Source organism: Petromyzon marinus, chromosome 27 (genome assembly GCF_048934315.1).
Source record: "Petromyzon marinus isolate PM22_M1 ecotype Great Lakes invasive population chromosome 27, UKy_Petmar_22M1.pri1.0, whole genome shotgun sequence".
Lineage (NCBI taxonomy): Eukaryota > Metazoa > Chordata > Hyperoartia > Petromyzontiformes > Petromyzontidae > Petromyzon > Petromyzon marinus.
Genome location: NC_133693.1, coordinates 669,854 through 693,667, shown reverse-complemented (window position 1 = coordinate 693,667; position 23,814 = coordinate 669,854). Strand labels below are relative to the sequence as shown.

Below are 23,814 nucleotides of genomic sequence, written 5' to 3'. Positions count from 1 at the left end.
TGGAATCGTTTTTGCAACTTTGGGCGTTCTGCACTCATGAATTCAGCATGAAGGGGGAAAAACCAAGTAGCACGATTTTTTCAAAAGCCGTTTGACAACAGCTGCCCTCTTGTATGGACATCCTTAATTTCAGGTATCCATTTTCTTGCACATGTCGTAAGATATCCCTGCTCGAGTTAGGGTTATATTCCTGTTACCTGGGCCCAGTGGTGCATCAGTTGAATGTTGTTTTCCTTGAATGTTACTCGGCGCCTGCAACGTCATGGTTATTACGTTGTAACTTTATTTTTTACACCAAGGAACTCAGCGGGTCATTGATATCTGGGGCGCGTGGGTGGGGGGAGGGGGTTACGGGGTTATATCCATTTGCTGATTGGTCGGCTAAATCACAGGTAGGCGTGGTTCTAGCGAATTGTACCTTTTGATTTAAAGCTTTCGTGACTGCAGGCATTCATATTCTTGGTGCTTTCCCTTCTACGTGACTTTACCGAAAGAACCAAGAATACGAATTGTACCTCTTAAGCGGAGCGGCCTTAGTGGATGGGCGCGCTCCCCTGTCGCTGATTGGCTGCTACGTGAGAATAAAGGCAGGTCCCCTCCCCCCGGAAGGCGTGGCTTGCAGGAGGAGGAGAAGGAGGCGTGGTCACGCGGCGCCCCTCCCTCTCCCCCCTCGCGAGTCTTGAGGCAGAGGCCGAGGCGCACGGCTACTACCATGGGCGTTCAAGTGGAGACCATCACCCCTGGCGACGGTCAGCGACAGTAATTTTTTATATAAAGCTTTCACCTCAGATTTATAAACAAACAACAGTCACGTTGGGCGAGCTTTTGATTTTGGCGGTGTTGTTGTGTGGTGCAATGACGATGGTTGTTGTCGGTGTCCGCCCACAGGCCAGACGTTTCCCAAGAAAGGGCAGACCGTGGTGGTGCACTATACGGGTGAGCGCTTCGGTTCCATTGCGGTTTATCTCGGGTGGAGTTTTAATGCCATCGTGATAATTATAACGTGCGCATTCAAAGACTGTTTTTTTTTGCGTTCGCGCGATAATGGCGGTGTTATCGTTGCCGTGTTTTTTCGTGGCGTAGTGAATTGTGCCGTTGATTTGTGGGGATCCACTGGCTAGTCGGGCTGTGTGATGGTGGTGGTGGTGAGGAGCGGGGCGCGGTGCCTCCGCGATTAAAATGGCGCGGCGGTGGTCGTGATCGTCGTGGCTGTGTTGAGGACGCCTGCGATGGGAGTGGTAACGATGACAGTGGTCATGATGGCGGTGGTGGGAGTGGTGGTTGTTTTGGTGGTGGTGGTGATCGTGATGGCGGCGGTAGTGGTTATGATAGTTGTCATGAATGGCGGTGTTTATGGTAGTGCTGTGGTGATGTCTATGCTGGTGGCCATGGTGGTAACCGTGGTGGCGATTGTGCCGCTGCTGATCACGATTCATTGGTTGCCTTAAAAGTCCCTGCTTCTCGCCGGTGCAACGCCCGACTGTAGTTACCGATGATTATTGGCGAGACTTCTGCTTTCGCTACTGCTTTTATGATGCTCGCACCCATTAAATGGACCTATAGCGGTATAGGGAATTGTTTCCAACCCGGTACATCAACGTGTGCTCTGCAAACCATTCCACCATCTCGCCGACCATCAACCCCCCGCCTGCTTCACGACCCGAGAGGCTCTCGCAGCAGCTGCTGCTGCCCGCCCCCCTCCACCCTGAGCGCGGTCGGGTGGGCAGGCAGGCAGGGAGGGCAGGTGTCGGCAGGGCCACGGGGAAGGGAGGGCGGTCGTAGCGTGGTTGCGCACAGACCGACATGGCCGCATTGCAGGCAGCATCCGCCCACCAAGCCTTGGGGGGCGCTGATGGGGAGGGATGGTGGATATGTGATGTAGAATGGGGGGTAGAATTGCGGTGGTGTAGTACTCTCGTGGATGTTGCGCCTGGTTGCAGCGCGCAACACTGAGTAACGCACGTTCATAAAAAGCCACGAGGAATTCATCTCAACAGAAGTCATGCATTTGACGCACCCGGTAATGGCCGGCTCTGAAGCATCGCTGACCCGGTTGTGGTGTGTATGGTTCAATAATGCACACATCACTCCACTGCTGGATGAAGGCCTCCTCACTCCCGTGTCAGTCGTGTGGGTTATTTGACCATACTGTACCACTACTCTCTATGGGTGGTGGATGGTGGGTCAGCATCGGTTCAGATGTCATTGATGCGATGTTTCCATCCAGACATGCGCCGTTTAGCAACAGCAAGAGTGGCCGTCAGTGTGAGGTGATGACACAAGGCATGCCGGCAATTACTGGGCGACAACGATGCTTCAATTACAATCACTGATTGCATTTATGATATATTCTTGCGAGCGGGAATGTTATTTCCTCTCTATGCACATTAAATACTAATATACAGTTGGCCTGGTAAAAAGAGCAAGTCAATAAATGACGTGGTGCAGACGAGACGGACAATACAAATGAGATAGAATTAGGCGGTCACAAAACAAACGGTTTAAAATAAATGGATGCTGGAAACTAATTTATACGCTGAATCTTGACAATTCATCTAGTTGCAGGGTAAGTGCACGCACGGTTGGTTACATACATATTAGCCATACTAATACACATGTAAGGAAATCCTTTTTAATATATATAAAAACTATAACCTCTGCATCGTAATGCTCAACTTAACGAACTGTAGTGGTAACATGTGAATCGAAAAAATAACCAATGGCAATCCGTGAGCGTGCATCCAACGGAACGCATTGAAAACCCACGACGGCATCATCGGCTTGACGAGGGTGGGCGGAGCGACGAGGGATGGCCGCGTGGGTCGGCTATAAATAGTCACGTGGGGAAGTCGTAGAGAGCAGTCGATAGTGTGGGCCTCCCAATTAGCAATCATGATCACACACGGGGCTTTACAAGGAGACGTCGTGGGTGATGATGCTGCTGTTATCGTCGTAAGGTCCAATTCACCCTTGATTGACTGCTTGTCCGGCAACAACGGGGTGTGATGGTGTGAGAGCAGTTCTTGGTGGTCGTCTCTACTGAGCAACAGATGGCAAAGGGTACAGGCGAGGTGTGGCTGCGTCTAAACTTGGTCTCGACATCTTGATCATAAACTATTAACTGCTAGCAAATGGCTAATTCAAGCAGACTACGGGTTGTCAGTTTGTTTTTAACACCCACCAGTTATTTTTTTCTCATTTATACATTTTATCTTAAGCATAAATGCTAATCGAGCCTGACTATGAAGGCCATTTTTCGATTTAAAGGTTTCGTGACTGCAGGGATTCGTCTTCTGGGTTCTTTCGGTAAAGTCACGTAGAATGGGAATAAAATAATAAAAATACCAGTGGCTAGCCATGTATTATTGTTGCTTTTATAATCCTGTCCATGGTATTTTAGCACTCGCATGGTTAAAGAATTTGCAAAATTGTCATCAAAAACTTACTAGGATTGTGGCAGTGCTTCGGTTAATTGATATAATATTTTTTTACGCTCAGGATAAATTACTGGAATTGTGCATCTACGATATTTAATTTGTTTACCTTGCATTGTTATGGGTTCACGTGACATCTGCTGTTGGAGGTCACTATTCACCACAGTTGTCTGCCTAGAACTTACCCACTGCTGTGGCAGACAGTACTTGTAATGCAATATGTGGAATAAAGAATTAAAGCTTTCGTGACTGCATAAATTACTCATTGGTTTTTTTCGGTAAAGTCACGTATGTAGTAAAATATTTTAATATAATTTTGCTACATACGTGACTTTACCGAAAAAACCAATGAGTAATATGTGGAATGTCAAACATTTGTAAATGGATTGCTGCATGCTTTTAATAACGGAGTGCTCTTATTTTCTTAGATCCTATCAGCTTTCCGACATGCTCATAATTCTAACCAAAGTATATTAATAAAATAATATTTCAAGTGCCCTTTTGGAGGGAAGTATGTAAATTCAAAGATAACAAATATTACATAACATTCACATAAATATGTATGGAGTGTGGTAGAATGAACCTTTTTAATCCAGAACATTGGAAACAAAGATTTGTGGAATTGCCAAACATGCTCGACTGCGAGGTAGCCAGAAGATTGTATTAAACCAGATGGGTTCATCAACCAATTTGTTAATGCACCTAAATGTGCAAGCAAACGATAATCGCATGTGAAACAGTGTTATTTTAAAGGCCTTGCTCTTATATTGCAAATACTAATCTTACCAATGATTGTCATTGGAGTTTCATCCCATATGTAACACACTAATTTTATTGGATTGGTAATTTACATTTAATTATAAACTGTGCTTTGCTTTCCCAGGCACTCTTGAGGATGGCAAGAAGTTTGACTCATCTCGTGACCGAGATAAGCCATTCAAGTTTAAGATAGGCAAGCAGGAAGTCATTCGTGGCTGGGAGGAAGGCGTGGCCCAGGTAACCAAATATGCATACAAGGAACCATTTTAAGCATGGAGGCAAACACCACAACATTTAGAAAGTGACAGTTAATACATTAACATTAACAAATACTTTTAGCCTCAACTTTCGTTAAGAATTATGCTTTGCTTTTAACGGTTTGAATGTGGCCACGCACACAAAGGGGGGGGTGGGTGTCTCACTGTAGTAGGCCTGGCTGCTCGGTGAAGTGGGTGAGGCTTTGAATTCCGATCCAGCCAGATACCTAACTACGTATTCATTATTTGGCAGGATCGTAAAAGATGCTATTTGGTGCACCCCTGTTTCACCATCGTGTTTTTTAGGCAAGCGCAAAAGAAAAAAACCTTTTTAAACATTAAAATAAATGCTATTAAGTAACTGACAGCTTAAGTAAACAGTGAGGATTGTTTAAATAAATCCATTGAGTAACTAAAATGTTGGAACAAATAAAATGTTGACTTGGTTGTCACTGTTGTAACTCGCTAATTCAGTCAACATTTTGTAGCATTTGCAGATTAGATGACTAAATGTTTTTTTTTATCAAATGCATACTTTTTGCTTTATGGTAATTTTTTTAAATATGCGTAGTCTCGTTTTGTCTAACTATGAATCTTAATGAGAAGTTGCATTGACTTTGGCCACGTTGGATTGCCGCAATGCAGAAATGTAATGCTGTGTTCTCTTTGCCTAGATGAGCGTTGGGCAGCGAGCACGACTGACGTGCTCGCCTGATTTTGCGTACGGTGCCATTGGGCATCCTGGTGTCATCCCACCCAATGCCACACTCTTGTTTGATGTGGAGCTTCTCAGGCTGGAGTAGGATGGTCACCCGCTCCCTGGTAAATCATTTGATACAGCCACCCTTGGTTTAAAAAAATGTTTTTATTTCATTCATGAGACAAAAAAACTAGGTCAATCTGCAGCCCTGCAAATTTCTTGCTCATGCCACCGAATAGAACTCTCCACGAGAGTGTATTTTGAGATGTACTTCCACATTCACCGCACTTCTTGGCCAGGTATCTTGAATGTTGACTAGACACCGCACAGACCTGCCGCTTGGCTAGCTGAGGTGTACTCATTTTTACTGCTGGGTGGGCAGGGTATTTAATAAATGTGCCAATTTATTAAACTGAAAAAAACAATGCTGTTCATTCCAAAAGCCAAATTATAACGCTTGACTTAAGATCACATGTGTTCAGGGTGGTTTGGGAATCGTGGATAGGTCGAACTTTCTGTAATCAAATAAAAGTTTGCGATGTGGGGTAAGTTAGATACTTTTCGAATGTAATGCTGTACAATCTCATTTTGTGTAACACTTTTTGATCAAGTTGGTCAAATTTCTTTTTGTCTGTTGCAGAGCTGAAGCCAGAGAAAGCAATGCCTGTCATGATGTCTATGAAGGAAAGGCATGGATAGCACCTAGCTTGTTACCATGATAGTTATTAAAGCCCATTGCATTATTTAGCTTCTGTTAAACTGTCCTTAACACTTAAATCCCATTGTTTTTGCTATGTAATGATCACAGTATGTATTCTCTTAAGATGAGTGTATGTACCTATTATGAGGTTGGTGTTTGAGTATCATGTGTCCTGTGGTGCGATTGATAATCTAGAAAACAGGATGCTGGAGATCTTGAGATGTTGTCTCAGGTCACCAGCTGGTTTCTCTGGATGTTTTTGTATCCTGTATAATGAAACCTTTCGGGACAGATTTATACAATCATGAACACAACTATAATAAAGCCTTTCTAGAACACATTTTTGGCTAATCATTTTATAATACTGTGCCGATGTTAACATTTGAATCACATTTTAAGTAAGCACATCGTGTCAAATTGCAGTAGCTCACTTGAGCCTATAGCATGCATCAATATACTTGTAGTAATAAGTACTTTCACTTCCTCAATTCTAATTAAAATATTTAATTTGATGGCTAGTAAATGGTAACTATTTTATGCATGTTTGTGGTATTTGTTTTGCTATCTTTTCAAGACAAATGAACAATTTCAATTATTGGGGTCCAATATTTTACATCCTCAGCTTGTCGGTTTCTACTGTGTATGCCTTGTGGAGACCAAGAGTGGTGCTGTGCCCTTTATGCCCAGTACACATGGGTTCCACATCGAGCCAATTTAAAGTGTTATTTCCCAAACTGATGCAGTTAAACTTCGGAAGCATAACTCTCTCATAGCGTATATATTTACAGTAACGAATGAACACAAATCTGGGTCTCAGTGTACAACACATGTATGCCAATGTTTTACTAATAGCTACAGATGGTCTGGACTAATTTTATCTTCAAACCTGAGCATGAAACTGTTCCACCACTGCATCTGCCATGCTGGCTGTTAAAGTTATTTAAGAACAGTGCGTGGGCGTGCATTGAATGTAAACCGTGTTTGGGGAGCGCCTGTGTGTACCAAGCAGCGCCTTTGCAGTGTTTCCTTGGCCTGCTACGGGTCGTCTCGGCTGCTCAGTACTTTTCACATTTTGGTGACTATGGATAAATTGCTCTTATTTACTAACAGTGATACCGTTTAACTCCTTTTGGTGTGATGCTAATACTGTGCTTTCTAGAGTTCATTATTAATGTATTCATTTGCTGCTTAGGGAAATCTTGATAACATTCTTGATTGAACTTATGTGGGTGGATTTGGTGAGTGTTTTGCATGGCGAGGGTGATCGACTGGTGGTTTCACTTTGTGTGACTGTTTGGAACTAACCAAAAGTTTATCTTTATAAAATCGAGCACGCGTGAAAATGGATACATTGTTCCTCTTGCTTTGCAGAGCATTCTATATAAATTGATTATTGAATATTCGTACATTTTGCAGTTTTGACTTTTTATTCAGTTGCTAATTACATAACGGAGTTTGCGAACTGTTAGCATCTCGCTACATTTTCAAATAGCTCTTGAGTTACAAGTTCACGTGTCATACATTCATATCGGGCAGATGCACTAGCCGTAATAGTATTTCTGAAGTGCAGATTTGCTGTCCTGACATCTGTGTAATTGCAGCTGTGTGGATTGGACTTATTTTTGAACAAGCCATTGTATTCAATGGTGACAATCCCACACAGCTGTTTGGATGATTGGGTTTTGGAAATACTGTTGTGCTGAAAGGTCTTCTATCTTGAAGCAAGCCTTCGTACGGATGCTCGCCGTATACAGAAGTACATCGTAACACCATCTAACTTGCGTTTTGGTTAAGTGAGTTTCACCAAACTATATTTATACATCTTCTGAACTCATTTGGCCAGCTAATATGTATGGCTAAAATGTATAGCTATGACCAGTATACGACATGAAAATATATATCTGAATACAATACTGGAGAGACTTGAATATCAGATTCCACCTTGTGTTTTCGGTTGAAGCAGTTTTAGCCACTCATGAAGCCATTTGCTTTTGATCGAGTTTCCCTAAACTCAGACTCTTGCTTCAATAACTGGGCGGGCCGCATGATGCTGTGTTGTTTTCGATGCAGTGTAGTTCATTTTTGCATTTGTTCTGTATGCCAATCCACTCACATTTTTCCAATAAAGCCAAAACCTGCTTGTCTTTACACTGTTCCATGCGTTCAGAAAGCTTGTCAAGTCTGAACATGAAGTTTCAGTCGCGCAAAGAAAACACTTCGTCTCTCATGTGCCTTTATTGCCCACTTGCTGTGGAAAAGTTGCTGATTAGAATGCGTGTTTTGTATTTGTATTATTTCCCTTAATTACATTCAAGTGTTGGTGAGCGATGACAGGCATGGGCAAATATTGTCTGCCCACTTGTAACCAGAAATGGATTTGGTACAGTGTCAATGTTAAGTTTAGCCCATTATAATTATAGAAGGTAAGCATGTCCTGGGTTATAAAGTTGCTTTGTAAGATGCTACAAACAACCCAATAGTGAAACTATGCAAATCCACGTTTGGTCTGGAAATTGACGACTGTTAAATTCTGAAGATTCAAGTTACATTGACAAGGCATTTCATATTTAAATAAAAAACAATTTAAGACATTGCATAGGCGGTGGTGTAAAACTACGATTTATAAAAACGCGCTACCTTCATTAACCTTTCGGGCAATGGCACTTAAGTTCATTCTTCAAAAACACCGATCTGTCGTATGTGCACACAGCACGTCACACATCCGCCCGAACCAATTATCCACCCACATCCAGTCAATATTTTGTGGTGCAACTCTTAGATGTTAAAGATTAATTTTTGATAGTTTTCTCTCGTGTACATTCGCTTCTAAACTGCGTCTTGCTTCAAGCATTTTTTTCTTTGGCCAGTAGCCTCCACCGTGTGACGGTCACTTGTACGTTCGCACATCTAGCGACACCTTGGGCTGTGAGTCCGATATTCAATGTACTGTTTTATGTTTGGCGGCAATGTGCAGCCTAATATGTTTTATAAGGTGGTGTCACTGGCAAAGATTTGGACCGCTTCACCGGAACCACAAACCACGAGAAATGTAAACATTTATATGCTGAAACCAGTTCCCCATGGAAGTTACTCATTGCCCAATGGGTTTTACCAGTGCCAATAAAAAAACCCTGATGCACGAGTGGGAAATCGAACACGTCCTGCGTGCGACTGCTGCTTCGGGCTCCAACCCATGAACCACAGCACCTCCCAGTACCCCAAACAGACAGCGAAGCAGTGGGCGGTTGCATCGACAATTCACCCAGTCAACGTGGTTGGTTCGCTAAATCGCTTTCGTCTGAATCTCCAAAAAGTTGCCCTTCATAGGCCATACGAAAGAAGAATTCTACCGGTGGTGGGGGTTTTAATCCTAGCATTTCAATCACGTGCACCGGTTCTCTGAATTGTTTAACCCAGGGCCGTGAAAGACAGAGCGAGGAGCGCGATCGCGGGGCCAAGGGGCGCGCGAGGAGGCGCGGCGCTCCGGAGGTCGACGCACCCCTCGTAGGCATCAAAGTCCACCTCCCCGATGGCGCAGTAGTGGTCGTCCCGGCACGCCGCGTCGCACGCCCTCTTGTCGTAGCTCACGGAGTTGAAGTTGTAGTACTTCTGGAACAAGTCCGGGTCTGCGTTCATCTTCTGCAGCAAGGAGTCGAGCGCGGCCGTGGACGCGTCCGGCACCGAGAAGTCCAGGCGAAGGCTGTACTCCTGGCTCCACACGGGATCCAAGTTGCCGCTGTTTGCCGTCTGCAGGTCTATGTAGTGCGTGAGCATATCCTGCACGCACATTGCCAGCGTCAGATTAGACTAACGCCTCCTGCGCCCTGCTTCACAAAGGTTTTGTGGGTCAGATCGCGTAAATAACAATGCGTCGTTAACCCATCAAACAATCAGTAAGGTTTGGCACGTAAACAAAACGTGCCAATTAGTTACTGCTTCAGCACACCGGTGTGTTGAACAGTATTACGAATAATATGGGTCGCGAAAGCCTTCGTGTCAAACTGCTTTATGCTTGTACAGTATTCTGGAATATTTCTGGGCTCAATGATACAATTTTTTTACATCAAATTTGCTTAGCAAAAGCTCTAAGTTCTGTGGCCAGCAACAAAAAAAATCAGTATTTAATGTGTAACTTTAAAGTGTGAATACGCTTCTTGAATTGAGAGAGGGGTAATAACGAACTTGGCATAAGAAACCACTGGAGGGAGTTCCAAAGGCGAGCAGTGCGACTCCGAATGGGCACGTGGTGGGCAGCCGTCCGTGTTTTACTGGAGATGTGTGTTGGGTGTGGACATGTGGCCTGGGTTGCTGACCCGGATGACATTAGGCACTGCTCTTGCGTCCAGCCGATAGTATCTGAGATTTCACCACTTTGGTCGAAAGTCACCAGCGGCTGTCCTACGGGCAAGGCTTGGTCCCTGGCACCTGAGCGTGGGGCAGTCGAGCGCAGATGAAGTTTCGTTTCACAATGGTCGTTCATGAGCCAAGGTACAAACCGGTTTAACACGCAGGAGGCTTTCGCGACCAATATCACCCGTAATCAGGTGTTTTTTCGGGGTTAGATCGCATACATTTTTAAATGTGTCGTTAAACCCGCCACCACCCGACACAGTCAATTAGTAAGGTTTGTCACGTAAACGGAACGTGCCAACTCGTCACTAGTACAGCACACCGGTGTGTTGGAGAGCCAAGCCACAACATTTACAATCTGAGTACGACGTTTCGCCAGTAATTACAACTAGCTTCATCAGGCGACAGCCAGATTTGTGGATAAGTCCACCTGCCTCGTTCCTTATATAGAGGCGTAGATGTGGTGACCACGCTTCTGCGCTCTTGCGCAAAGTGGGGGGGTGGGGGGGATTAATGAGTGAACGTACATAACTCATGTGCATTATGCGAGCCCATTGATCTTGTACTCCCTGTCCATTGTGTGTACTAATATGCATGTATAGGCATGCATTTAAAAATGTTATATCAATGTTATATTCTCATGGCCAATAAGAGAGTCATGTGGCCTTTATCCTGCAGTAGTTTGATCATGGTGATTGTTGGTCAAAAAAATGTTTATTACATTTTTCCAGTTGGGGTGATACCGACAAGTGAAATATTTGTGGTGCGTCCCACATGCGCGTGCGCGCTGTCGTGTTTGTGCGGCAGGAACGATGCCCCTGGCCGTCGTGAGTCGCTCCACCTGGAGCTGCAGAGTGGCTTTGTCGTATTCAAACACTCGGATGCCGGGGTTGTTAGCGCCATCGTCCACGCCAGGCAGCGTGGTCTTCCAGGGCGTTATTCCCGGGGCGATGAGCATGGAGCTCACGGCGTTGCCTGCACCCCTCACAAGCCACACGGCACGCACGCTGACGGGTAGCCGGGCCGACTGAGGCTCGTCACGCCATCCCTGCCTCTCACCGCACGCCCTTCGAATGTCCCTTCGCACTCAGTTCGCCCCTTCCCCCCCCCCGAGTGTATCCCGATTGTGCGCTCGTTGTCACGCGATGAGGCCACGCATCTAGACGGATCTCTCGCGCAGCGACGCAACCCCTTCGTGTTTGAGAACGGCCCAGGGGAGCGGATTTCACAGAGCCACGTCTGAGATCTCTTCAAGTGACCTTTGTTGGTACGCAAGAGGTGGCAGCACCTTCCCACCAGCCGTGCCACGGAGTAATGTTTGTCACAATAACAACCAAATCGAGTGCGGGACTACATTTAATGCGATCGGGGATTTTTTAGCAGTCATTGGTGACCGGGCTGAATCCAACTTCACTACGCTTGAGAAGCCGGTTTAATCACAGGCGCCTATCTTCATTTAAATCCATGCCTTCTTGACGCTAGTATTTACCTGAAAGCGTACACAGTGTATATGGTATGCGACGTTCCAGGTAAGAGTGACTCTACCCCTCTGGCCTCTCTACGTGCCGTGAAGGCCATTGCCAGAAACGTCTCCTATTTTCAACATTTTATTCATTTTTTTTAAATCCACGGTGTTCTTGACAAATGTGTTGAATTTTTCTCATACGCGGAGGGCGGTTTTGGGGCCATATCTGAAGTTCCTCCTCCAACCCACCCCCTGTGCCACGACCAGCCGCGTCTCTGACCCCCCTGGCTTCTCCCTGACCCCTCCCGCGTCTCACTGACCTCGCGTCTCCCCGACCCCTCCCGCGTCTCACTGACCTCACGTCTCCCCGACCCCTCCCGGGTCTCACTGACCTCACGTCTCCCCGACCCCTCCCGCGTCTCACTGACCTCGCGTCTCCCCGACCCCTCCCGGGTCTCACTGACCTCACGTCTCCCCGACCCCTCCTGCATCTCACTGACCTCGCGTCTCCCCGACCCCTCCCGGGTCTCACTGACCTCGCGTCTCCCCGACCCCTCCCGGGTCTCACTGACCTCACGTCTCCCCGACCCCTCCCGCGTCTCACTGACCTCACGTCTCCCCGACCCCTCCCGGGTCTCACTGACCTCGCGTCTCCCCGACCCCTCCCGCGACTCACTGACCTCACGTCTCCCCGACCCCTCCTGCGTCTCACTGACCTCGCGTCTCCCCGACCCCTCCCGGGTCTCACTGACCTCACGTCTCCCCGACCCCTCCTGCGTCTCACTGACTTCGCGTCTCCCCGACCCCTCCCGGGTCTCACTGACCTCGCGTCTCCCCGACCCCTCCCGGGTCTCACTGACCTCACGTCTCCCCGACCCCTCCCGCGTCTCACTGACCTCACGTCTCCCCGACCCCTCCCGGGTCTCACTGACCTCGCGTCTCCCCGACCCCTCCCGCGACTCACTGACCTCACGTCTCCCCGACCCCTCCTGCGTCTCACTGACCTCGCGTCTCCCCGACCCCTCCCGCGACTCACTGACCTCGCGTCTCCCCGACCCCTCCCGCGTCTCACTGACCCCGCTCGTCCCGGAAAAGGCGGAAGCTGTCCGTGTGATGGTGCCCGAAGAACTGCCCGGCGATCACGGCGTGGTGCTTGAGCACCAGCTGCACGTAGCGCCGGTTGGACTCCTCCGTGAACCACGCCTTGCCGCGGAGTTTCTCAAACATGCCGGGGGGCACGTGGCCGATGATGAACACCTGGCGAGTTAGCACACAGTCCAGGCGGTGGGAGAGGATCTCAGCCTCTGGATTGGTCGGGCGCTGGCATGCCTCTGCACACCCCAAAACGCCTCTTGTCAAGATCTCGTCTCAACCGCTGCAATGCGGATCCAAGGTGGGGGGATGGAGGCAATCACCCTCCTCCCTCCCGTTGAGACCCCGAAACTCGGTACTGTATTGATATTTACCAGATAAAGTACATTATTCACGTCGGGCCCTATTTAAGATGCTCTGTATTTTGGAAGCCTCTCCTCGGGGACTTTCTAGATCCGCCCCTGGCAGGGGCTGCCATTACGCTGTTTCGCGTCGATCATTTGAAGGTTGTTTCCCCTGGTTCTCTCTGTCTGAAAATACAAATAAAATAAATATAGATCTACCGCACTGTTGCTGCTGTATAGATGGATTCTCTTAACTCGCTGTATTGAATAATTATGACATCACTGCAAGTGAGTGTCGTTTACAGATGTACAGTCTTTCTGATGAATGCCTCCCAATGCCGTGTCAGTCGTGGGGGTTGTTGACCATACTTCACCACGCTGGTCAGTGCGGGTGAATGAAGGGGGGGGGGGGTGAGCTCCCAGAACCGGTTAAAAAATCACTCCCCACTGACGCTGTGGCCAGAAATGTAACTCGGGCCTCCGGGTAAATCGGAGTGCAATGCATGGCACCGCTTCGCCACCGCTCCACCCAAGCTCGTACTGTACCGCGTTTAGCCCCAGAGGAATCGTCTTTATTGTGCGACGCCTAGGCTAGACATGACACCTCCTTCTTCCTGAAGAAACCTCTCCCTGGCTCCCTGGCTGCCTGACCTCACCCAGTTAGCACCACCACCGCTGCCCGTGTGTGCTATGTCTTGCTGTGGCTTCGTGTTGTGTGGCCAGGGTGTGCGGGCGCCACAGTAGCGAGATGTTAACTACCTCGCCTGGTATACAGGAGGTCATGGGTTCGATCCCGAACCTGACGCCTGTATATTTGGAGTTTGTGTGTTCTCCCTGTGGTTGCGTGGATTTTTCTCCGAGTCCTGGTTTTTCCCTCCACATTTAGAAACATGTGTTTCTAGTATTTGGCTGCTATACATTTCCACATGATAAGCCACTTCGTTGACCTATCATTTGTGGCTAGGTCGCTGTTAAAAAATAGAGCCATATAGCTTAGTGGGGCCGCACCTGGTAAAATAAAATAAAAGTTATCGTGTGTCTCTTGTGCGTTTCATCAGCGAGCTTCTCGCCGCTCCATCACAATGCGTTAATCAACCACGCTTAGCCCATGATTGTGGGTTTTCCACCGCCCCTGTGCTAAATTTAAAGGCTCATGACCATCTGGCAGAGGCTGCCCCCCTTTCTTGATGATATGTCTAACATAATGACATCCTTTGGGGGCGGGTGCCCCCTGGCGTGCCATTGAGACGGGCGTCAGGATGGAGTGCATAGGTTGGGTTCTGGCTGTTGTGCCTGGCAGTTGGGATGAAGGCTGTCAAAGTGATTGCTGCCTTGAAAGCTTTGTTGTTCGGGAGTTCTAACCTGCTAAAAATAAAGGTATGCAATCGCTAAAGACCCCGTTATGCAGACGTATTCTTAAACATTGGATGGATCATTAATCACTGCGTGCCAAAACAGGTACATAAAGCAATTTGCCATAACCAAATGACATACTTCATCTGCATGTCCAGTACTGAATATCCAGTGGTTCTCGCACTGCACTGCGAATCTGGCGACGTGAGTACGATTCCTGGCCACAGCTCACATCAGTGGCGAGTGATATCTGATGCGGTCCTGGGCCCCCCCCCCTCCACCAGGGTGGTGAAGTACGACAGCCGACATGACCGACACGGCGTGGGGTGGCCTTCAATCCAGCAGTGGATTGAGAAAGGGCTGTAAATTCATGTTTGACACCATTATTCAGATTAGTCTGTAATTGTTCATGGATTTGCAACCCAGAATTTATATTGGTTTTAATTTCGTGATATATTTAAAAATATACATAGCTTTTAACCCACTTGGCAGTTGTTGCATTGTTTTTATTTTGATGTGAAACGCTTTGAGACGCTGTGACATTTAAGCCTCCACCACATGCCAAGCCTTGTCCTGAACACGGCTTCAACGAGGAGTTCAGAGCCTATGTCCCTGTGCCCTCTACGGACAGAACCCGGCGTAGCATGCAGAAGCGTCGGATAACGCGACGTCGTGCGAGTATCGTGGTCATCAACAGGATTGGCGTTTCCAATGGTGGACAAGACAGGGCCTGTGTGAGTGTGAACGTGTGCCAGGGAAGCGGGTCACTGATTCCACCAGTGGGCGGCCCCAGGCACAAGTAAACGGAGCAAAAGCTCAAAGGACCCTGAATTCGCTAAAATATAGTGCTTAAAATATCAGCGCACATTCAGACACAAATAAACATTAAAACATAATGAACATCAAACATTTGAATTCATATCTCGCAACTCTCTCTTGTCTCCATGTCTCCATCTTTGTTCTCAACATTACTCTAATTGTACTACATCTAGACAATCTGGATCTCACCACAAGTACGTGTGTGGTTAATGCAGACAGGATTCTTTCAATAAGGATTCTGTTTTGTGTTTGAACACCTTGACAAAAACCTATTGTTATATATGTATATATGTTGAGCTTATTCCACACACCGTATGTAGCCAACCGTGCTCATGGTAGTAATGTGTTGCGTGGTGCTGTTTGGACCACTACCTTCTCCTTGTTGGCGCTGGCGTTGGTCAAGACTTTGTCGAGCCAGTCGAACTGCCCGGCAGGATCGGCGAGGCCGGCGGTCTGCACGTTACTGGCGTAGTACAAGTTCGTGTTCAGCACCACGATGCGCTGACCCGCCCTGCCCACCAGTTTCTCGGAGTAGTAGGCTCCTGTAAAACATCAACAAAAATAGCAGCAGCAGTAGCTCGGCTTCTCTATACTCAACGCTAAACACATATTTAACACGTAGTGGACCTTTGCAGCCAATATGATAGATTTATGAGTCAAATTCCTGGATTTTAAGCTGACTTTGTGGAATTTCCTGAAGATGCCCGGCGTAGTTGCAAGCGAAACGTCGTACCCAATTGCTGTTAAATGTGGCTGAGAGGATCGTTCTTCAGCTTAGCGGTGAGCGAGCTGGCACAACAGTAGCCGTCGCGTTAAATGCTTGAACACCGCGTGCCAATTTAATTCCTTTGGCTGTGTCAGATTGGTGGAGGGTCTTACGATTAAAAAAGAAACTCGTTATGAAACAATGAATATTTGGTCGGCGTTGCCAGCGTCCACAGGATGGTGTCATTCGGTACATTTAGCATGATGTTTGTGGGCACCGCCACTTGGCGACTGTCCCCAAAGAGCTTTCTCTGCATCAGCGCAGGGCCTGAGCACCCCCCCACCCCATGCCAGCCCGTGGGCCTGCGATGCGGTCGCACCACGCGGCAGCAGCGCCCTCCACTGGCCGCGCGCGTCTCCGCGTGGCTGTTGTGTGGTTGCCGCGGGGTGGTTGTGCTGCTGCCGCTACCCTTGTGGAAGGTGCCCAGGGACTCCGGCGCCATCCAGTGCTGCCACATGCTTCCCACTCGGGAGTAGATGCTGTTGTTGTGCGGAGGCAGCTGGTTCTTTGGGTGGAAGTCGTGGTTGCCCAGGGCGGAGTACACGGTCACGCCTGCGTGGCGACACGGCGACACGGCCCCGCGCTTACAACAGGCTACGGCACGGGTACCGTGGAGGAGACGTTTGGAACGTTTTACGTCGAACGTCAGGAATGCTAATTACACAACGTGACGCAAATGCCTCGCAAACACCGCATTGACCAGGAGGCGTGGACAAGTGATATCTCTGTGCCCCTGTGGCCTTAGAAGTTGGAGGGGCATGGGGATCCAGGGAGGGGTTGGGGGCCACCCCATAGCCAACGTGTTGGAACCCACTGGCTCGCAGAGGTGGCACCACACGGGGGCAGGCAGCTCGCCCCCACGCCACCTGGGAGACTTTGGGTCGGGCGCAAGCAACGAACTTTACTCCCCTGCTAAAGTGTGGCAGGAGCTACTGTAGGAGCCATCCTCATCAGCCATGGTCATTCCACTGCCAGCTGAAGGCCTCGCTAAGCGACCAGTTGGCTTACATGTAACACTATAAAGTAGTAGGTGTTGTTTAAATAGTCATGCATAGATTTACTGTAAAAACGATCCATCTAAACAGTTGTATAGTAGCACAGGTTTAGCCAAAAAAATAATAACTGTTTTTTTTACTCGCCCCACAGCTGTGGGTATGCAGCACTCAATTGCATGACAATAGACTGCACACCATAGGTAAGGTAAAGGCGCAGCTCTGCAAGTGCCCCTCTAGTCAACATTTATATTTTCTCAAAATGTTATCCTGTGCACGGTGGCGTATTTGGCGTGGTCTGAATGGACCTTGGTGCAAGGAATGGGCCCTGGTGGTGCAAGGAATGAAATGGGCCCCTCTGTCCAGTTTTCTCTGTCTTTGTAGCCCAGAACCCGTGCCTCTCTGGCCCTTGGGCCCCGTGTAGCTGCACAGTCTGCACACTCCGTAGCTACGCCACTGCCCAGGCAGTGGTCCTAAGCCGCTGGTAAAGGAAATTCCACAGGCTTTGAAAATATGGATATAATCTCTGGCGTTTGAACATTCTTGAAATTACACTCATTACTGACCTATATTATCCGGCCCGGTGGCTCACCAGGAGAGCAAGCGACTCTCAATTGTAGGGTTATGAGGTCAACTCATGTTTGGGGGTTCATTCAGCCTATCATTCATCTGGAGTCGATAAAATAGTACCACTTTGCGGGGAAGTCAACGATGGTCGTCCTATGGATAGACTCACCTCCACCATAGGAGCGTGTGATTCCCACCACTGGCTCAGGGCTGTAAACAGGAAATTTGAGCCGCCTCAATGCTCATTTGAGTGGCAGGATATCACTCGGCTTTTGAGTTGTATTGAGTTGAACCCGGACGTGAAAATGATGGTGTCGATCACTCACCAGGGAAGGCTGCCGTGATGATGTCGGTTAAGTTTTTGATAATTTCCAGGACGGCTTCTTCTCCCAGTGCACTGTCAGGCACGTGTGGAGTGTCATCTCTGAAATTCAGCCAAACGAAACAAATGGGAGAATGAAAACCAGGTTCGTGGGTGCCTCTCGTACAATGCGGATTAAAGATCGAGGTGAAGCCCTGTAATCTCTCGCTTGTGACACTACCGGGAGAAGGGCCTCCACTCGAGGGAGCTCTCGAGAGCCCCTCTGGACGGTACTCTGGCCTGCTCCTCCATGCGGGCCAGACATTTTGGAAGAGGTGGGAGTGACCCACAATTTAGCACGTGTGACCTGCCAATCAACTGTGACGAACCCAAGATATTTGCACCAACGTTTAAACTTCCGCGCCAGCATTCTGTGAAATATTATTGAAATAACATTCAATAATATTTCACAGAATCTATTTTAGACAAAGTATTTCACGGCTCCATCTTCTTCACTAACCCACAGTGACCCAGCGTGGTGAAGTATAGTCAAAGTAATAAAAAATGGCCAAGGCAATTACATATTTTATTTCTGGGACGCTATTTTTTCCAGGGGTGTAACTTAACTCTGCGACTGGGGTACCAATCAATCCGAAATCAGTGCTACTCCGCGTTGTCGAAACACAGCGAGGACGATTGCGCTGAAACCTTGAACGCCCGCATGCACCGTAGCGGTGCATCGTGTACAGCTCGTCGAGATGAGTCGATTGCCGCGTCGCCGACTATCAACAGACTAAAAATGACTGCATCACGGACATTATGCGAGAGCCGGGGTACTATGGTACTACGGGGTACTATGGGACCACGGGGTACTATGGTACCACGGGGTACTATGGGACCACGGGGTACTATGGTACCCCGGGGTACCGCTATAAGGTTCAAATGCAAAAAAAAACCCTCAAAACGTAAACATTTTGAGTTGTTTTCACGTCGACGGCTCTCTGATCAACACGATAAGAAAGTAATTAAATAAACGCTGACATTACACACTTGCGTCATCCCTTGAGTTTGTGAGCTTAACTATCTCCTTTGTTGTCTAAAATAGGTACAAACCCTGTCGGTTTATGGCTTCTGCTGTGTGAGATTGCCCCTCAAATCCTGCCTGGTGGAGGAAGCGGGCAGTGCACGCCCAGCGGTTCCCAGCGAGCCTCCCTTCGACGCCAGATCACAGCCCCAGCAGGTGACGTGAACGCGTCGCAGTGGAGTTACTGGCAGTCGCGTGCCCGTGACATTAACTGCGTCGTCCTGAAGCGTGTTCTCAACTCTAGTCAACTCACTCCGTCGTGGTTTTTTTGGGTTGTATCGCATATTTCAAGTTTATTTCGTTAAACCCAGGCGAGAACTGAAGATAATGGGATAGTCTCGCTTGCAAGAGCGACCGGGAGGCATTGGTCCATCAGCAGGGGTGATTATTGGTGCTGTTGCTGCTGCTGCGTGCATAGCCCAAATGAAGTAACTTGCAGGGTCATTTTCGAATTTCGCAAATTTGGACCCTGAAGCCAGCACACAACAGCCTACTCTTGTGAATGACGTCAGGGGATCTTTAACGTCCGCTCTGAAGCAGGTGGTGCGTAGTGTGATTACGTTTACTACACACCGCCGCCGTATTAACCAGGGCGGCCGCTGGAGTCGAACCGTGAACTTCTGCAACGAACGGCGCTACCGCTGGGCCCCGTCACCACCCGCGTGTTGTTTGGCACGAAGTCCGACAAAGGAAGAGACTGCCGGCACGTGACACGGAACGTCGGACATCGTGCCGAACAACACGACTCGAAAAGCTCATCGAAGAGTGGTACAGCAGCACAACCTCCACTCTCACTCAACTCTACAGCTACGAATTCTACAGAAGATACTGAAAGCTACAGCTTGCGCTCACCTTATCCCTAACAGTGCCACAAGTCTGACGTCGGCCTCGTGGCTGTAGCCAATAGGGAAACAGCTCAAGCCCTGCCTCTTGTTGACGCGTCGAGGATGCAGTTGACATGTATCTTTTTGGAAATTTATGGCGTGCCTCAGATCAAGGCGCTTTGCATAGACTAAAAAGCGTAAACAAAAATTTAGTGATTTAGATGGCAGGAGCGTGCAAGGTCCAAGGAATGAGTGACCATAACAGAGGGCACATAGGGGTCACGAGAGGGCAGGGGAGGGACGAGAAGGAGTGGAGGGGCGAGAAGATGGAAGAAGAAGAGAATGGGCAATGGAGATGAGGTGTGGCTTTAAGAAAGGAATGGAAGGAGGTTAAGGAGGGGGACTGCTTAATGTGCAGGGGAAGTTGATTCCAGTGGAGGGGTGCAAAGAGTGAGAAATATCTAAAACGGCCACCTTTGTCTCACCAGCCCCAGTGGCCAAGTAACAGGAGGGACAGAGAGACAGAGAAGATGGTGAACGAGGAGAGAGGACATAAAAAGAGATGATGGAGGCAAGATGAGGTGGGGGGCCAAGGCCATGGAAATAATTAAAGGCGAGTGTAAGGGATTTGAAAAGACAGCGGTGCAGTCAACAGGAAACCAGGGAAGTTGTAGAAGAAGAGGAAAAATGTGATGGTTAATTGGGAGACTGAAAATAACCCACACGGAAACATTTTTAATATGTTGGAGGGGATTGAGGGCAGAGGTAGGGAGACCAAGAAGAAGAGAATTGCAGACCGGGTAAAGATGAGAGCATGAATCAGGAGTTTGGTGGCAGAAAGTGAAATGAGAGGGCACATTTTCCACCCTCATACTCGAGCTCTCCTCGAGACTCTCCGCCCTGGTTGGACACCTGCTTGAGCTTTCTGGTCAGTATTGGACCCAGTACGTGTCTAGCCGTAGTCGGCGTGACCTCTCGTGTCAGGTGGCAGGTGCCGACGGCTGCATCCGGCACGCCGCCGGTGGTCGGTGAGCGATGGCCGAGGCGTACCCGGTCCACAGGATGAAGTCGGGGTTTTTGAGGATCCTCTTCATGTTGTTGAGCGCCGAATGGATGAGGGCCCATGGCGCGTCACATTGGTAGTGGCCCAGTGGGCCAGGGTTGAGCACGGGATCGCGGGATGACGGGCACACGGCCGTCGAGTTATCTGTCACCTGGTACGCCGGGTCCACGTGCAGGTCCGTGATGTGCCAGAATTTACCGGCTACAGACGCACGCACGCACGCATGCATGCACGTAAGCGCGCGGTAAGCAGAGACACCTCATTTATATGGACGGTGACACCCCTACCAACCGGGCTTAACCCTGCTTCCCGTCCGCAGCGTATTCGAGACGACTTGGTCGTCCGCTACCTCCGTGGACTTGACCCAGCGGTGGGCGTCGATGGACGTGGCCCACCGCCTCGCTTCACGTTGCTTGCGGGGCCACTGGATGCCTACCACACCTCCGATTAGCACAGTCGGCTACATACGGTGCGGAAGAAATTAATCCTACCACTTTGAAACGGCCAACAAATATTTACCAAAGACTGCAAGCAATATTGACCACAATAATGTTCACCGCACTAATCACCGTGTTTTAATTAGTAGCAGGCCAAAAGCAGTTCTCAGCACACGGTCAATGGGCACAATCCGAGTTCAATCAAAGTTTAGTATCAAGTCACGTGTGTATGAATCCTTGCAGTCACGAAAGCTTCAAATCTGGAAAGTCACGTGTGGTTTCGCACCAAGAGTATCTGAAGGTCCTATTCGATGCCCATTAAGGAGAGGGCTCCCCACCGCTGCCTGAACATGTACCTGTCTGAAGATGAACTCCAGGGATGACTGCAGTCAGCAGAAGGACGAGAGAGATCCCCGCAGATCGCATTTTTCTCTGTTGGTTCGGACGCCAGCCGCCCCGATGTGCCGAGCAAGCGGATTTCAATCACCCCTTGGTCACTGTGCCAGCCGCTCAGCAGTGCCGTCCCTGGACCGTCACGACGGGTTGCATCAGAAGGGGCGCCCCGCTTCACCCGGTGAATGTTCCCGCTGCCTCTCGACTGCACAGCGCTTGCCAAAAATGGATGAGATCAAAAAAAGAAGTGCATTTTTGAGGTGCATTTTTTACGTGAATCTATGAGTCACTATGTGAGTCAACGAGTCTCTATATGGATCTCTGATGACCAGGCTGAAACCATCAACTTAATTATACTGGATAAAACTCGATGGCATTCTGGGTAGCTGAAACCCGGATTCGAACCCAGCTTCTCAGCGGTGCTGGCTCAGCGCTGGAACCTTTGAACTGCCCGGTGACCTCCGCCAACGTGAGCCGCGGTAGCACACGGACAGGATTACCGTACAGTGCATTCGTCTGCGGTGCGGTGGTTAAATCTTTTCACGAAACAACTGAGGTACAGCGGAACATCTACATCAGCCTGGGCAGGTATCTCCCCGATGCGTCATCCAGTCGCCCGTAAATACAAGACATTGTGCGTTCACTCAGCATCTCAAGACGCCGAACACCGTGCAAACACTCGTCTTACAGAGCGAGGCAGGCAGTCTCATACTAAATACTGCACGCGCACCTATAGCTATAGCAGCGACGGTCTGACATTAATCCACAGCCATGCAACGGAGAGGACAAACTCTGACCCGCATCAGAGCGCACGTGTTTGTCCTGCAACGTAAACGCCGCGACGTCCTCACCTCACGGCCAGGGCCTGCGTCGTCAGCACCACACCTCCGTCTAGCGCCAGGAGTTGCCACGATTCAAATCACGTTTCACGTCTCGTTTACAATACTGGGCAGTGCAGATTCGCGACGGATAACCGGGGTCTAAGTCCTCCTCCCGACGGCCGAAGCACGCGCAGCTGTGAGGCAGAAAACAGGACGAGAGCAGGGAGCGAGTCGATGAGAGAGAGGGGAAGGAAACGCAGAAAAATGTCAATGCCAACGCCTTAACATTCAACATTTACTGACACGTTCAACGTCGCAGACATTTACATGGCGCTCATGAAACTGAGAACACTTCTGTGACGGAAGGTCCAGCGAGATGTTTTGCAATTAGAACAAATGAGGTGTGTTTAATTACTGGATACACTACACCAAGTGTTTGGTGATGCATCTGCGTTGACAAGTAGTGCACAGATGCAATCAACACCAAAACTCAGCACGTTGGTCAATAACGCTGTGGCCTTAAAACGAAATATACAGGGTGGCCCAAAAGTCTGGACACATCGGGTTATTTCGTTTATTTTAACATTTGAATTTAAAAGATTGTAATTGTTTATTCTTGAAGTTAATATTGTACCTATTATCGTTATTACTATCTATTTTTCTTCTTCCCGTGAGGCCACCTCAATTCCGTCATTAACACAACTCGACCAACAACCCGGAGTGAATGGAGACAAATTCAAATTGACGAATGTTCAAAGATTACTCAGCTGAAGACCTTTAAAAAAAATCTGGAATTTATTTAAAAGCAGAATGAATGCATCATGAGTTAATGGTAGTCACTTTAAACATTTCTTATAACTTAAACGACCCAGTGTGATTTGTTAAATAAATATATAATGACCCTACGCCGCCTGACTTTTGGGCCACATGTTCACCTTTTATACAATGTGCTGAGTTTTATTTATAAGCGGTGTTAAAATCGGCGTGCCACATTTTAAGTGGAATCGCTTACCGACGCCGAGAGCTCCTCTGCTGTCAGCTTCGCCTCGTCTGGAGTCGAACTGCGACAACCGCACCCGAGGGCACACGGGGGGGGGGGGGGGGGGGGGTCGGGGGGGGGGGCTCAGAGCCGTCGCTACGAGCCACGCGATTGGCTCCGAGCGGCGCGGCAGCTGGTCGGTCCAACCGCAAGGCCCACGTGGTCTGCCTCGTGGGGTGGGTGGGTGGGGTGGTTCTATATTATTATTAAAGCCTCACTGAGTCTCAAGACTCTTGTTCAAGAGGGCCCTGCCG

The 23,814-nt window shown here is 48.7% G+C and overlaps 2 protein-coding genes across 3 annotated transcripts; one reads left to right on the top strand and one right to left on the bottom strand.

Annotated features, from left to right (window-relative positions):
• The first annotated feature begins 609 nt into the window (after positions 1 to 609).
• On the top strand, positions 610 to 7,998 carry LOC116946685 (peptidyl-prolyl cis-trans isomerase FKBP1A). Its single transcript, XM_032961893.2, has 5 exons — positions 610 to 749; positions 889 to 936; positions 4,318 to 4,430; positions 5,125 to 5,272; positions 5,791 to 7,998. The coding sequence occupies exons 1-4, from the start codon at positions 713 to 715 to the stop codon at positions 5,251 to 5,253; spliced, it is 327 nt and encodes a 108-aa protein (XP_032817784.1). The 5' UTR covers positions 610 to 712; the 3' UTR covers positions 5,254 to 5,272; positions 5,791 to 7,998.
• Positions 6,331 to 23,604, bottom strand: SMPDL3B (sphingomyelin phosphodiesterase acid like 3B). 2 transcript variants are annotated; one of them, XM_032961892.2, is made up of 10 exons: positions 23,534 to 23,604; positions 22,552 to 22,715; positions 21,664 to 21,915; positions 20,858 to 21,071; positions 17,925 to 18,022; positions 16,448 to 16,591; positions 15,646 to 15,815; positions 12,742 to 12,922; positions 11,042 to 11,175; positions 6,331 to 9,627 (listed from the first exon to the last, which is right to left on the bottom strand). In XM_032961892.2, exons 3-10 carry the CDS (start codon positions 21,731 to 21,733, stop codon positions 9,259 to 9,261), a joined length of 1,380 nt encoding a protein of 459 aa, XP_032817783.1. In that variant the 5' UTR covers positions 21,734 to 21,915; positions 22,552 to 22,715; positions 23,534 to 23,604; the 3' UTR covers positions 6,331 to 9,258. The 2 variants fall into 2 exon arrangements, with proteins under 2 accessions (XP_032817783.1, XP_075926106.1); XM_076069991.1 differs by having other exon boundaries at positions 21,664 to 21,905.
• Between the last annotated feature and the right edge of the window lie 210 nt (positions 23,605 to 23,814).

Bases quoted from the DNA above. Each gene is read 5' to 3' on its own strand.
- LOC116946685 (XM_032961893.2), top strand. From the start codon at position 713: ATGGGCGTTCAAGTGGAGACCATCACCCCTGGCGACG. The intron at 750-888 runs GTCAGCGACAGT...GTCCGCCCACAG, and splicing joins GACCATCACCCCTGGCGACG to GCCAGACGTTTCCCAAGAAA. The intron at 4,431-5,124 runs GTAACCAAATAT...CTCTTTGCCTAG, and splicing joins GGGAGGAAGGCGTGGCCCAG to ATGAGCGTTGGGCAGCGAGC.
- SMPDL3B (XM_032961892.2), bottom strand. From the start codon at position 21,733: ATGCGATCTGCGGGGATCTCTCTCGTCCTTCTGCTGACTGCAGTCATC. The intron at 12,923-15,645 runs GTAGTGGTCCAA...CTAACTCGCCAG, and splicing joins CCAGCGCCAACAAGGAGAAG to GTGTTCATCATCGGCCACGT. The intron at 11,176-12,741 runs GTCAGTGAGACG...TGAGGGGTGCAG, and splicing joins CCTTTTCCGGGACGAGCGGG to GCAACGCCGTGAGCTCCATG.